General features: G+C 43.7%; 1 protein-coding gene across 1 annotated transcript in view; it reads left to right on the top strand.

Moving 5' to 3' along the window:
- Positions 1-1,017: 1,017 nt before the first annotated feature.
- CABLES1 (Cdk5 and Abl enzyme substrate 1) overlaps positions 1,018-15,930 on the top strand; it is a 122,134-nt gene continuing 107,221 nt past the window's right edge. The window contains exon 1 of the mRNA XM_084620440.1: positions 1,018-2,843. Coding sequence (XP_084476566.1) covers positions 2,263-2,843 — 581 coding nt within the window. The 5' untranslated portion in view covers positions 1,018-2,262. The remainder of the gene's footprint in view (positions 2,844-15,930) is intronic.

Here is a 15,930-nt window from a genome sequence, read left to right as displayed (position 1 = left end):
CAAATAAATAATCCATTCATCATTCCTGTGTGGTAGATAACTTCTATAAGAAATGCTTGAAAAATGTTTTGTTTTCATATTTCAACAAAATTTTGAAAATAGCTGATTCCTCCTAACTATTATCTTCATTTAGGGGATGGGAGAGGGAGGATGGTTTCTGGTTAAGCAGAAGAGTCAGAAGGTCTGGATTTTACACTTGGCTGTGCCACTGACATCCTGTGTGACAATGAGCAAGTCACCATAGGTCTACACACAGCACAGTAAGCCCTGGTCAGTGGGATTCAGGTTTGTGGACTTTTTAAGTCCATGCTTGAGTGGTCACACTAACACTACTCTGTAAACTTGGGTTTATCATTGCTGGATCTGGGTTTCACAGCTGTGCTAATGTGTCTGTACTGTACTACACAGACCTTCTGACTCGAGTCTGCAGCTTGACCTACATTCACACTTCAAAATGACAGCGGGGCTTGTTCTCTGACCCACTACCCTTGCAGGATCCTAGGACCCAAGACGTGAATGCTTGCGGAGCTGACTTAGACTAATTTGTGTGTGGACTGAAAGGGACGTGGGCTCAAACCTGAGTTAGAGCCCAGGCTGCATGCAGTGTAGCCATACTGTTCTCTCTGTGCCCCCACCCCATCTGTAAAACCACAGTAATAGTAGGGCTGTAAATTCATTGCAGTTAACTCAAGCTATTAATGCAAAACAAATTAACTAGATTTTAAAAAGTCACGATTAATTGCAGTTTTAATCACACTGTTAAACAATAATAGAACACCAATTTAAATTTATTATAAATATTTTGGGATGTTTTTCTACATTTTCAAATATATTGATTTAAATTACAACACAGAATACGAAGTACAGAGTGCTCACTCTATATTATTATTTTTGATTACAAATATTTGCACTGTAAAAAAGATAAACAAAGAAATAGTATTCTTCAGTTCACCTCATACAAGTACTGTAATGCAATCTCTTTATCGGGAAAGTACAGTTTACACATTTAGAATTTTTTTTTACATAACTTCACTCAAAACAATGTAAAACTTTAGAGCCTACAAGTCCACTCAGTTCTACTTCTTGTGTTCAGCCAATTGCTAAGATAAACAAGTTTGTTTACATTTATGGGAGATAATGCTGCCTGCTTCTTATTTACATTACCTGCAAGTTAGAAGGGCATTCACATGGCACTGTTGTAGATAGTGTTGCAAGGTATTTAGGTGCCAGATATACTAAACATTCGTATGCCCCTTCATCCTTTGGCCACCATTCCAGAAGGCATGCTTCCATGCTGAATTTAAATTGCTATTCTATTATTGTTTAACAGTGCGATTAAAACTGAGATTAATCGCAGCTAATTTTTTTAATCTCATGATTGTGTTTATTGTGTGTTGCGTTTGACAGCCCTAGTTAATAGCATTCCTCTACCTTCTGGGGTGTGTTGTGTGGATAACTACATTGAAGACTGTGAGATAATCACAGAGACCACAGGGATGCCTTAGACAGATGTTGGTGAAGTCCTTTAAATTCTTTGGGAGGAATGTGCTATAGACCGGGTTTACAGTGTGGAAACGAAATGCACAAGGATTAAGTGACTAGCTCCAGACCACCCAGCGAGTCGCTGGCTAAAGTGGGACTGAGGGCTCTGGAATTCCTAGTCCACCAGCCATCTCTGCAGACCACGCTCCTTCTTCGGGAGCCACGGCCTGGCAGTGGAGCCGCAGGGTTACACTCTGGGAGCCTGAATGGGCTTATGTAACCACCTCAGGACCATGTGGTGGGTACTACACCCAGACTCCACCTTCCGCCGCTGCCTCCCCCCAGCGCACAGACACAAGGAGGAGGAAAAAAACAGAAGGGTTGAAAGGAGGGAGCTGACTTAGACCCAGCCTCCTCCTCCTCCAGCTGCTGGCTGGGGCTTTTGTTTTCTTCCCAGCTCGCTATCCCCCACACGTGATTGCTGTGTTATGGCAGGGCGAGTGCACCTATAACGACTGCTAACACTGCCCGAGGGGAGGGGGAGAGAGGCAGGGAGCCAGGCAAGGCTGGGGGGGTAGGGGGGGCCGCGATAAGTAGGCAGCGAGCCATCCATGCACACACAGCCAGGGGGAGGGAGGGAAGGCAGCATGCCAGGCAAGCCACCGCTCCCTCGCCCTGCCTGCTAACCCTTCTCCTCCGCAGCCTGCCCGAGAGCCGCCGCCTCGCCGCGGTGACTGCCTGGGGGAGCGGGAGGAGCGGGGAAGGAGCGAGACCCGGACAATGGCGGCGGCGGCGGCGGCCACCAGCAGCCCTGGCAGCGCGAGCAGCACGTTGCAGCAGCCGCCGCGGGAGCCCGGCTTGAGGAAGCAGCAGCAGGCGCCGCCGCGCATGGACCCCCGGCGCAGGCAGGCAGCGCTCTCCTTCCTCACCAACATCTCGCTGGACGGCCGGCCGCCGCTGCCGCACGAGGAGAGCGGGGCAGAGCCGAGCGGGGGCGCCGCCAAGGCGGCCGCCGGCAGCGCCAGGGCTCGGCACAGCCTGGGCGCCTTCCAGCCCCCCGCCGCGGCAGCGGCTCCGCAGCAGCCGGGGGGCCACTGCGGCAGCGGCCGGCTCTCGAGCCCCCCGGGAGCGGCTGGGGAGCCGCCGGAGGAAGAGGAGGAGGATGCCTTCGCCAGCGTGCAGGTGCCGGCGGCCGCCTTCCTGGGCTCGGGGACCCCCTCCGGGGGGGCCGGCGGCAGCAGGGGCCGCCTCAACTCCTTCACTCAGGGAATCCTGCCCGTCTCCTTCTCCAGACCCATCCCGCAGGGCTACTGCTGCCTGGAGCAGGGCGGCCCCGGCGCCTTGGAGCTGCAGAGGTCCCGGTAAGCGAGCCCCGTGCACGCCCCTCGCCTCCCTGCGCCGTGCGCGAGTCCCCGGGGGCGGCGTGCACAGGGCACCGCGCGGGCCGGTGGGTGACACTTGCACGCGGGCAGGCGACACCGACCCCTAAAGGTGCCAGAGGGGACGGGGACCCGGACCCGGAGCTAACTCCGGCCAGGGTGAGCAGCACCCAACCTGCGCGGGCGGGGCGCTGCGGGCTTTTGAACTTAGTCCAGGTCACCTTGGCAAACCCATTAGTTCTGGTTTCAGCTGGGCCGAGATCGTATTGTTTATACAACGCCCCCTTCCCCGCTGAAGTTCCGTGTGCTACCGATTAAGATATGTGCAGTTAACGCTTGTTTCAGGGGCTGGTGCCCCGTGCTCAGGAGACCTGTCAATGCACGTTTCCTGGCATGTGAACATCTGTGCAGCGGCCAGGTTAGAGAGCAGATCAGATACAGGGTTAAAAATAGGTTTCAGAGTAACAGCCGTGTTAGTCTGTATTCGCAAAAAGAAAAGGAGGACTTGTGGCACCTCAGCTGTTGATAGACTGTGTTAATCGCTAGGGTGTCATTGGGTCGGTGACACGAGAAAAGGCCTGGCTGCTAAGTTATTGCCTCTCCTTTTTCCATTAATGGGTAGCGGGCATTTGTCTGTTGTTAACATTAATCTGGCATTTTTAACAAGCTGACCTGAGTAGCAGTGTTAGTTTGTAGGGTTCAGACACAGATCTGGATTTTGAAATATTGATCGGTGAGGTTTCCCTCCTCCCTGTCTAGTGTAAGCATTCTGTTTACCTAATAGAAAGATTAAAAATTGCAGCGTTGTAGTAACCCTGTTGAATAAATGAGCCATACATGACAGTTCTGTGCCATTCTCAGTTTAAGCACACATCATTCCTTTAACCTCCATGAACATTTTCAGAGTTGAAGCATTTTCTTTTAGCATGCACATTGAGCAGATGCTCAACAGTTAAAATATTGTCATTTGACAGTGTCTGGAACCCAGTAAGATGAGGGATAATGACAGTTATACTGGTGTAAACTGCAGTACCACAATAGAATAGGTAAACTTCTTGTAGTTGTGGCAATTTATGTCCCATGAGCTGGAGGCACCATGGAGAGAACAAATAATTATTTTATTATATGAATGTGGATATTTATATATGTGTACTGTGGATTTAGCTGTGTCATGCTGATTAATACATTCACTGGTAAATTAGCAGGCAAGTTTTTCAAAGTTTCACCCTAAATGGTTCAGGTTTAAACTCATATGTATATTCTTGCCAGATATCCTTTTTTTATACTTAGTGCAACATTGGTTTTCTTATAAATAAATCCAAAGTCTTACCCCCTTGTTTTCTCATTTGTGTAAATGCAATGGACTGAACCTATCATTCTGAATGCTTTCTAGACAGACTGCTAACACAAATACTATTGAAAGACCCTGCTCCAGAGTCCTCTTTCCATTGACTACAATGATTGGACATCAAAAAATACATGAAAGAAAAGAGACTTGATAACCCCTTAAGCAGGCCCTTTATCTACAGACACCACTTTTTCTTATGGTGAATGTCTTACCACCTTGTGCCACTGGTTATTAGTTTGCCCTTTTAATGAACTCTCCCACAGAGAAGAATCTCGCTTGCTTAAATATTTCTAAAGACATCTACTAAGAATACTCAACCATGTACAAATGTATATGTGCATTATGGAATAAATGTATCAGAGATACACAATAATCCTCATTCGCTTAATATTCGCTTAACAGTCTCCACGTAAAAGAATAAATGGGCACAAATCAGACGTCAAGAATTATAACATTCAAAAACCAGTCGGAGAACACTTCAATCTCTTTGGTCAATCAATTACAGAACTAAAAGTGGCAACTCTTCAACAAAATAACTTCAAAAACAGACTCCAACGAGAGACTGCTGAATTGGAATTAATTTGCAAACTGGATAGATTAAGGCTTGAATAAAGACTGGGAGTGGATGGGTCATTACACAAAGTAAAACTATTTCCCCATGTTTATCCCCCCTTCCCCCCTCACACTGTCCTCAGACATTCTTGTCAACTGCTGGAAATGGCGCACGTTGATTATCAATACAAAAGGTTCCCCCCCCCCTCCTGCTGGTAATAGCTCACCTTACCTGATCACTCTCATTACAGTGTGTAGGGTAACACCCATTGTTTCATGTTCTCTGTGTATATAAATCTCCCCACTGTATTTTCCACTGAATGCAGCTGATGAAGTGAGCTGTAGCTCACGAAAGCTTATGCTCAAATAAATTTGTTAGTCTCTCAGGTGCCACAAGTATTCCTTTTCTTTTTGCGGATACAGACTAACACGGCTGCTACTCTGAAACCTGTTAATATCTTAGGTGTCACAGTGGAGTAGGGAAGAAACTGGAGGCAGAAACTGTGCTTCTCCAGACCAGCACAATTTGCCACTCCTACATTCCCCATTTGTTATGCTCACTTCTTTCTATTTCTCCCATAAATTTAGCTAAGTAGACTTTGACTCTCATGCTTCAACAGTTTATAAGGGTAATTGATCGTAAAAGTACCATAGGCTGCTGTAGAAACAGCCTTTTAAGGTTTAGCTTTAGTGGAAAAATTGGAGGTCTACCAGATGAAAGTTGTCTCAATACTGTATACCCCCTGTCCTTGATTTGATCTGAATTGTAGTCATAGCTTTCTGAGATCCTTTTACAGATGTTGATGCTGAGGTAAGCCCCCAATAAAATAGCTGCTGGTGATGTACCCTATCGAACCCAAGCTTCAGTCTAGTTCTAGTCTTCATCTATAGTTCCTCCTTTGATAAGAGTTCCTCCATTTATTTGAAAAAGAGATGTTCTGAGCAGTGCTCTGTTACTGTTCAAGAGAAGATTTTCTCCTCACCCTTGTTGTTCTCCTTACTGAATAATAGCTGTATTAATGCTCCTGTAAAGGCTTACTTGAGTCCCAAAGATCCTTCTTATTTTTCATTGCATGCACATGTTGGCCCTATATTATAGACGGGACATCTTCCTCCCGGCTGAAGAGATCTGGATGGGACTTCTTCAGATCTCATCTGTGTCACTCCTTAACTGGACTCCTCTGATCTTCCTGCCAACCCCTTACACCTCTTGTTCTGCAATGTTTTCCTTCTCATTTCTGTGTCTGCTTGGTTGTTTTATTTCCCTCCCTAATACATACAGCTTTTTATATTAGCTTGCTTGGAAAAGTTGGAGATATAGCAAATGAAAATTGTCCGTGGCTGCATACCCGCTTATTCAATCTGCCTTGTAGACTGCATTATCTAATCTAATAGGTAATCAAGATTTCTTACGCTAGGGGGAATCCCCACAGATCAGGGTTTCATAAACCAGCTCAGTGTTTAATGCTGCAAAAGCACTGGTTATGAGGCACCTTGTAGGTTTCACTTTATTCTGCATACAAATAGCAGAGTTGATTATTGGAAAGTTGAGAGAGAGAGCGATCTGAACAACAGCTCATCCAATATACGGTACCAATCAGGTATTGGCCCTCTCTGAGTCCTCCATGTGCGTATGTGGTGCACCCAGATTTATAGATTTGAAGTTAGAAGTGTTTTCTCATGCAGTTGCTTCTTCTTGGGCTAAATTAAGCTCTGGTGTAAGTGGGATGCCTGGTAAATTTGGCCCTGGGCTTTGTATCACTTGTGTGCTCTTTAGTGGCAAGTTTTCCCTTCAGTTACATGCTGACTATAGTGAGATTGCATGGATGTAATCTAGAGCAGAACTTGGCCCACACTGAATATATTGCCATTATAAAATGCACATGGCACCTTTCAAAATATCTGATAAATAGATAATATAATTATAAAGCAGCACCAATTTGACTACTCTAGCTTGCACACAGTGCATAAGGTATCCTTTCAGAGGTCTTATATAAGCCTTAGGCTCAAGTATAGATTATGCACAATGAACAGCCATTAGACTATCCCTACTTACAAATTATCCACTAGGTCCTACTCTTACAAGAGAGCTACATAACAGATAAATCATATGCATGCACACTGCTGACATAAGCCCAAGCACAGAGTTCAAGTGAGACCTTCTGCTGTTCAGTTAATGGTGAGGAAAGAGCCAAATGCTCTGCATATGGCCTTCCACTATGAGCAGGATGACAAGGAGAGAAAAAAAAATCACTGAAATTGCCCCAAGACAGTCATTAGCTCACCTGAAGGAGAGTCATTAGGCAGTAGCTTTCAGTGATGAGAGTATAGGGATTAGAAAGGAGTGGAGGAGAGTAAAATAAAGTGTTCAGAGAATTTCTTTGTATTTGCTTTCTCCCACTCCCCTTGTGGCAGACTTGAGTTTGATCTGTCATTTGAAAGACTAGTTCTCTATGCTTAGACATGCACTTTGTTATCCAGTAATATGAAATTATTTTCTATTACAATATCACACAAGACATGCTATATGATGTTTTTGTTTTCAGTTAGTTTTCAGAAGCCATTGTGAACATATAATCAGAGTTTCCTGCCTTTTTTGTTTGTGTTAGCAGTTTCAATAATTGCATACTAGTTTATATTTAACAAGGTTATCATTAATGTGGTTTGGGTTTCTGCTGTACATTTATTCACAAGAAACAAACTATACAAGAACATGGAGCTGCTTGCTGTTTGGAGGCTGATATATAATTATGTGTATACAAGAAAAAAACTCTAACCCTGATTTTAAAGTTGGCACATAGATGCTGAAATTCAGATTAACTTGTCTGGTGCCTAAGGTATTATTTATTTTAAATGATCTGTTAAACAGATGGCTAAAAATGGTAGACCACTTGAGATATAGAGCCAGATACTGCCACCCTTACTCATGTAAGAGCACCTCACTCTTCTGGTAGTCCCATTGGGCCTGTTTATGGAGGAAACATGAATAAAGGTGGTAGAATCTGGTCCTGAAACAACAAATGTGATTGCTTTTCACTTACAGCTAGAGCATTTACCTCCATAGTTATTTATGAAAAATAAACATTGATATTTTGTTTGGTGATGTTGCCCTCTGTTGTGTTAACTTCAGTGGAGTAATTGCGCCAGACGGTAGAGCCCTCTCATAGTTAAAGGCAAAACCAAACCCTTTTGGGGGACTCAAATTGTAAGAGACTAGCATATAGATTCTGTTATTCTTGAGGATTGCTGGCATTAATGACCAGATTTAGGATTTACACTTCACTTTTCATCACATTTGCCTTTCTCATCATAAGGAATGAGAAGGAATAAGTAAGGAATCACTTCTTGGACAGCTGATACTGGAAAAGGAACAGAATGGAACAGATGCCAAGTAATTGAGCATTGTTCATTTAAAGAGACACTCAAGTAGTCTGGCCTGAAATTTCCTGGCCTGAAATTTAATTTACTTTAAGAAGGTATATTGTCCAACTAAAGAAAAATCACATTTATTTCCATGTTTTAGTAGCTATCCGGATTATTTTTTAACATTAAAAATCTAGTTTACTTTTCATTATTTGAAGTTCACCAATATTGTTTATCTTCCAGCTCACTCAGTTTGGACAATGCCGATAGGAGTCACTTTCACACTCAGGTTCTCATGAACTAGCACAGTGCTCGGACGTTTGGGTAGCAAAGTCATGAAGTGGGAATATTTTAAAAACCAAACAAAACCAGTTTAAAACATGAAAGTGTTTATTAATAATGGCATTGGTCATTTTTAATTTACAGACCCTATTTTGGGCCTCCACTAAGTAATAGTCCCTTAAAAAAGATGGGTAACGTCGTTAGAAATTTAGATACTCACCAAAAAAACAAAACAAAACAAAAAGCCCTGGGTGAGTGCTAGAGCTGCAACAACCCATTAGGGGGCTGTTCAGGAGCTGAATCCTGGAGTTCAGTTTGCAAAGGGTTGGCAGTGAATCAAACCTGTCATGTTTGCTTGAAGGTTTGAATTAAGTTAACTTGAACCTTGCAGCGGTTCTCAAACTTCATTGCACTGTGACCCCCTTCTGACAACAAAATTACTATATGACCCTGTGTGGGAGTGGGGCCAGAGCCGGAGCCTTAGCTCCGCCGTCCCGAGTGGAGGAAGACGGGGCCTGAGCCCCACCACCCCGAGTGGGGAGGAGCTCGGGCTTCAGTCTAATGCTGGCTCTGGCAACCCCATTAAAATGGGGTCATGACTCACTTTGGGGTCCTGACCCCCTGTCATAAATATAAAGGGAAGGGTAAACACCTTTAAATCCCTCCTGGCCCGAGGAAAAACCCTTTCACCTGTAAAGGGTTAAGAAGCTAGGATAACCTCGCTGGCACCTGACCAAAATGACCAATGAGGAGACAAGATACTTTCAAAGCTGGAGGAGGGGAGAAAGAAAGGCCCTCTCTGTCTGTGTGATGCTTTTGCTGGGAACAGAAAAGGAATGGAGTCTTAGAACTTAGTAAGTAATCTAGCTAGATATGTGTTAGATTCTGTTTTGTTTAAATGGCTGATAAAATAAGCTGTGCTGAAGGGAATGTATATTCCTGTTTTTGTGTCTTTTTGTAACTTAAGGTTTTGCCTAGAGGGATTCTCTGTATTTTGAATCTGATTACCCTGTAAGGTATTTACCATCCTGATTTTACAGAGGTGATTCTTTTACTTTTTTTCTTCAATTAAAATGCTTCTTTTAAGAACCTGATTGCTTTTTCATTGTTCTTAAGATCCAAGGGTTTGGGTCTGTGTTCACCTATGCAAATTGGTGAGGATTTTTATCAAACCTTCTCCAGGAAAGGGGGTGTAGGGTTTGGAGAGGATTTTTGGGGGGAAAGACGTTTCTAAGTGGGCTCTTTCCCGGTTATATATTTGTTAGATGCTTGGTGGTGGCAGCAATAAAGTCCAAGGGCAAAAGGTAAAATAGTTTGTACCTTGGGGAAGTTTTAACCTAAGATGGTAAAAATAAGCTTAGCGGGTTTTCATGCAGGTTCCCACATTTGTACCCTAGAGTTCAGAGTGGGGAAGGAACCATGACACCCCCAGTTTGAGAAACGCTACTTTGAGGAATCCCATAACTCCTTAGTACATCTTACACTGCTGCGTTTGAGGGAGGGTAGATTTTCTAGTGGGCTCCATTTCCCCAAGGTGAATGGCCTCCTCCTCAGTCTTGAAGGAACAGTGCTCTTGGGGTTAAGGCATAGACTTGGACACAGGAAATTTGGTTTCTGTTCCCAGGTCTGTAATAGACCTGCTGTGTGTCTTTGGACAAGTTCTGTGAAGCCTGATTTTCAGTAGTGCTGAGTACACGTAGGCCCTTTACCTCCATTTCCTCCTCTGTAAGATGGTGATCGTACTTGTGTATGTCACAGGATAGTTGTTCGATTAAATCAATATTTGTAAAGTACTTTGAGGCTCTGGGATGAAGAGTGTTATACAGGTGCAAAGTATTATTTGTTGCACCTTCGTGCTGAAGGCAATAACCCACAAACTCCTCAGGGGTTTTCAGGAAGGAGTCACCCCACTTCCTTGTCTCCATACTCATGGGAACTCTTCCTATCCCACTGTAGCAGCTACAACACTAAGACCAGGAACAGGGATGGTACCTCTGAAAATTCCAGAGCAATTAAATATAGAAAGTTGAGCCCCATAATAAATGGTTGCTAGAGAACCCCTCTGAAGTAAAAAGAAAAGGAGGACTTGTGGCACCTGAGAGACTAACAAATTTATTTGAGCATAAGCTTTCGTGAGCTACAGCTCACTTCATCGGATGCATTCGCACAAAAGCTTATGCTCAAATAAATTTGTTAGTCTCTAAGGTGCCACAAGTACTCCTTTTCTTTTTGTGGATACAGACTAACACGGCTGCTACTCTGAAACCTCTGAAGTAGTTGATGGTCACCATTTAGGTACTGGCCTCAACTGAACTACAGAATGGAAGAATATTTCAGAGTCGAACTGCTCTCTACCAAGGTTAGTTTTGCGGACTTTCATTGCCAGAGAAGCATATGAGAAGGCAGCAATGGTATGTAAAATGACTGAGACAGCAATTGAAGTCAGACATAGCTCTATATTTTTTTCATTACAGCAGTCATGTATACATAAACTTGAAATGCTCTTTTGATGTATAGCAGTTGAAAAGCTGTCTATAAATTTCAGTTTCATCCAGCAGTCTAGGAGAAATAAAAATCAGTCCATCCATAATACACGTTTTGTAACTTCCGTTCCCTTCCATATTTATGGGGAGTGCATTAGGGGATAGCTAGGGGAAAAGTTAGACAAATCACTCCCATTTTATTATGCAAAACAGTGCTATCAAATCAAACAGTTGTGCTGTTCTACTAATGAGCAGCAAAGTTTATTTTAGTATAACAGCTATGATGCCCCAACTGATATACACTGCCAGGGTAATGGACTATATCAGCTTCACAAATGCTAATAAGATAAAAGACTGGAAATTAAGGGTAATAACCACATCCTGTAGAAAAGGCTCCACTCCATCAAATTCCAAAGCTTTATTAGGGCACTTAGTAAGGTTCAGTTGTCAAACAAAAGAATGACAAAAGACAGGAAAAATGTACAACACTCAGTTATTGTCAAGTCAGTATGGGAACTAGAACAGATTCTAGTATATGCAGCCATTATAAATCAGACTGATATCTTTATTTAGCCATTACAGATTAAAAAAAAATCACAGGAATTTATATTAATTCATTTCTAGATCATTTAGAATTAGGGCAGTCAAGCAATTAAAAAAATTAATCACGATTAATTGCACTATTAAACAATAATAGAATACCATTTATTTAAATATTTTTGGATGATTTCTACATTTTCAAATATATTGATTTCAATTACAACACAGAATACAAAGTGTACAGTGCTTACTTTATATTTATTTTTTATTACAAGCAGTGATAAGCTGCCAAAATCTTAACAACTGGTTCCCTCCTCACCCCATGAGGGGTTTGTTGCCCACCCCCGCCCCCTGGGACTCCTGCCCCATCCAACCCCCCGCGTTCCTTGACGCCCCTCCCCCCCTAGGAGCCCTGCCCCATTCACCCCCTCCCCTGTCCCCTGACTGCTCCCAGAACCGGGCAGGAGGGTCTCGTGGGTCACCATAGTGGGTGCTCACCCCACCCCTAAGAGCCAGAGGGACCTGCTGGGGGGCGAGGTGGGGAATCCCGGCGGTGCTTACCTGGGGCAGCTCCCAGGAAGCGTCTGGCAGGTCCCTCTGGCTCCTAGGGTCGGGGGAACGGCAGCTCCCCACACTGATCACATCAAAAGTGGCGCTTTAGGCGCCAACTCCGTGGGCTGGAACACTTATGGGGAAAATTTGATGGGTGCAGAGCACCCACCGGCAGCTCCCCACCCTGCCCCGCACCCGGCCCCAGCTCACCTCACCTCTGCTCCGCCTCCTCCCCTGAATGCGCCACCCCGCTCTGCTTCTCCAAGCCCCCCCGCCTGGCTGCCCGCGAATCAGCTGTTCAGCAGGAAGCCTGGGAGGGCTGGGAAGGAGACAGCAGCTTCCCGCTCAGGCTGAGGGTGGCGCAGGTGAGCTGGGGCAGGAAGCAGTTCCCCTGCGCGCCCCCCCCGCCCCGGTTACCTGCTCCGGCACAGGCAGCCCTCCTCGCATCCCCCCCGCCCCACCCCATCTCACCTCCGCCTCCCTGGGCCTGCGTGCGAAGCCGCCGCTTGCTTCTCAGCCCACCCTGGCTTCCCACGCAAACAGCTGATTTGTGGGAAGCCAGTGGGGGGGCGCGGAGAAGCAGAGCGGGGCAGCGCATTCAGGGGAGGGGGAGGAGGCGGAGCGGAGGTGAGCTGGGGCTGGGGTTGGGGTGGAGAGCTGCCGGTGGGTGCTCTGCACCCACCAAATTTTCCCCTTGGGTGCTCCAGGGCTGGAGCACCCATGGAGTCGACGCCTAGAGCGCTACTTTTGGCCGGTTAAATTTAGAAGCCTTTTCAGAACCGGTTGTCCCTCATGGAACAACCGGTTCTAAAAGGGCTTCTAAATTTAACAACCGGCTCTAGTGAACCGGTGGGAACCGGCTCCAGCTCATCACTGATTACAAGTATTTGCCCTGTAAGAAAAATAGAGTATTTTTCAGTTCACTTAATACAAATACTGTAGTGAAATCTCTCTACCATGAAAGTTGAACTTACAAATGTAGAATTATGTACAAAAAACTGCATTCAAAAATAAAATGAAAAATTTTAGAGCCTACAAGTCCACTCAGTCCTATTTCTTGTTCAGCCAATCACTCAGACAAACAAATTGGCTTACATTTGCGGGAGATATGCTGCCCGCTTCTTGTTTACAATGTCATCTGAAAGACATTCACATGACACTGTTATAGCCAACATTTCAAGATATTTACATGCCAGATGAGCTAAAGATTCATATGTCCCTTCATGCTTCAACCACCATTCCAGGGAACATGTGTCCATGCTGATGATGGGTTCTGCTTGATAACAATCCAAAGCAGTGCGGACTGACATATGTTCATTTTCATTATCTGAGTCAGATGCCACTAGCAAAAGGTTGATTTTTCTTTTTTGGTGGTTCGGGTTGTCTAGTTTCAGCATCAGAGTGTTACCATTTTAAGACTTCAGAAAGCATGTTCCGCACCTCATCCCTCTCAGATTTTGGAAGGCACTTCAGATTCTTAAACCTTGGGTCGAGTGCTGTAGCTATCTTTAGAAATCTCACACTTGTACCTTCTTTACATTTTGTCAAATCTGCAAATGAAAGTGTTCTTAAAATGAACAACATGTGCTGGGTCATCATCTGAGACTTCTATAACATGAAATATATGGCAGAATGTAGGTAAAACAGAGCAGGGGACATTGAACTCCTTGGGGGATAGTTGTGTCACAAATTTAATTAACGCATTTTTTTTTTAACAAGCGTCACCAGCATAGAAGCATGTCCTCTGGAATGGTGGCTGAAGCATGAAAGGGCATGCGAATATTTAGCATATCTGGCATGTAAATATCTTGTAATGCCAGCTACAAAAATGCCATGCAAATGCCTGTTCTCACTTTTTGGTGACATTGTAAATAAGAAGAGGGCAGCATTATCTCCTGTAAATGTAAACAAACTTGATTAGCTGAACAAGAAGTGGGACTGAGTGGACTTGTAGGCTCTGAAGATTTACATTGTTTTGTTTTTGAGTGCAGTTATGTTAAAAAAGAATTCTACATTTGTAAGTTGCACGTTCACGATAAAGAGGTTGCACTACAGTGGTTGTATGAGGTGAACTGAAGAATACTATTTTTCGTTTATTATGTTTACAGTGCAGATATTTGTAATAAAAAAAATACACTTTGATTTCAATTACAACACAGAATACAATATATATGAAAATGTAGAAAAACATCCAAAATATTTAATAAATTTCAATTGGTATTCTATTAACAGTGTGATTAAAACGGCAATTAATCACGATTAATTTTTTGAGTTAATCGCATGAGTTAACTGCAATTAATTGACAGCCCTATTCAGAATACATAAGAATCTGATAGAACCACTGTTGATCAAACAGTGTTGGTATTTGGTATAACTACTCACGGGTGGATTTGTTAGCTGAGAAAAGTGTAATAGCAGGAACATGGCAGGAGCTGTGTTTATACTGTATACCTACATTCTCAGGTAACTGTAAACCTTTATCCTGCAGCCTCAAATCTATGAAAGTTTGTGGCTATCCCATATAATTGCTTATCATATCAAGGGTTAGTATGTGTGTGAAAGTATGAGAGGTGTCAGGGGAAGGGAGGTATAATTGAAGCAGCTCTGACAGGTTTGCATATGTAGCTTGTGTCTGATGCCTCCATTCCCACTGGTGAAGTTTCTCTTTGTCCTCCTCTTAGTAGCAGCTAGGCTGGTTCTCCTTGTTTCCAGATGCTTCTTTGCAGTGAAGCTCCTGGAGATTGGTAGAAGCAGCTGGAAATGAAGAGTGGCTAGTACCATGGGGCCAGCCAGCTCTCCAAGGACCACAGTTTGAGAACTGTTGTCTTAAACTGACAACATCAAGAGAGTTACAGATGAGGGTGATTTTTAAGACTCGCTCACTCTAGTTGAGACTATACCCTAATATCTCATATATGAAATTCACAATTTTCCCTTTCTAAAAAGTTAATAATCCTCTATAATCCAGTGAGTGCCTTGTTTCTAGGAAATAATACTCAAACTGGATTATATCTGATCTTTTTTCAGAGCAGTGAGAAATTTGGCTATAGGAAGTCAGAGTGGAAGAGATGAAGTATTTAAAACTAAGATTTTAACAACAAGTCAGAGCCAAGTCTTGACTTCCTTGACTTCATCTGGAAATCAGTGGGACTTTACCTGCGTAAAGACTAAGAGACTAAATCATGATTTCACAATTTAATCTTACACCTTTGCATTTAACTGTAATACTGACATTTGTACACACACTGACTGATCCCATGACAGACATGTCATTACATACAGTGGGCCAGATGCTATGCTCAGTTACACTGATGTCAGTGGAGTTAATCATAGATATGCATTGATGTATCCAAGTGTGGAATTTGGTCCAGTCTTGCAAGTGCCCTTTGCATGGAGCTCCCGCTGAAGCGAGTGGGGATTCCACAAGATCAGGGTTAGCAATACAACAGGTGCAGTTAAAGAAAACCAGACATGTCTGAGGGTAAAACAGGTACTACTAGCATGGGTCAAGACTATGCAACTTTCATTTTTCTCTACCCCTCTGTTGTTACAACTTGGGCCACCTAATTTTATAAACTTGCACTTTGGATAAACATCTTAATCTTTGTGTGATTATCTGAATGGGTCTCAGTCTCCAAATCTTTGGAGATTCACCCTCCGCATTTTAAAAATAGGCTTTCCTAAACATGTCTTGGGTGGTGTAAGAAGGTTTGTTTCTTAACGCCTATATCCTGAAGACTTACCTTTATTCTTAATGTTACACAGTGCTCCCTTGTGTAGAATTAATCACATAGGTAAGTCGTTGCAGGATTGCGGCCTTGCCTGAGAATACCCTGCCAAATAGAAAAGCTTGGTGCCTGTATTGTTCCAAGTTAAGACACTAAATAAAGAATGATAAAGTCATTTTTGTAATTGTTAAAAGTTAATATTGCATTTTGATGGTTGTATG

The sequence above is a fragment of the Lepidochelys olivacea genome (assembly GCF_965140295.1).
Source record: "Lepidochelys olivacea isolate rLepOli2 genome assembly, chromosome: 2".
Taxonomy (NCBI): Eukaryota; Metazoa; Chordata; order Testudines; family Cheloniidae; genus Lepidochelys; species Lepidochelys olivacea.
Note: the sequence above shows the minus strand (reverse complement) of the source record. Positions and strands in the feature narration are given on the sequence as shown.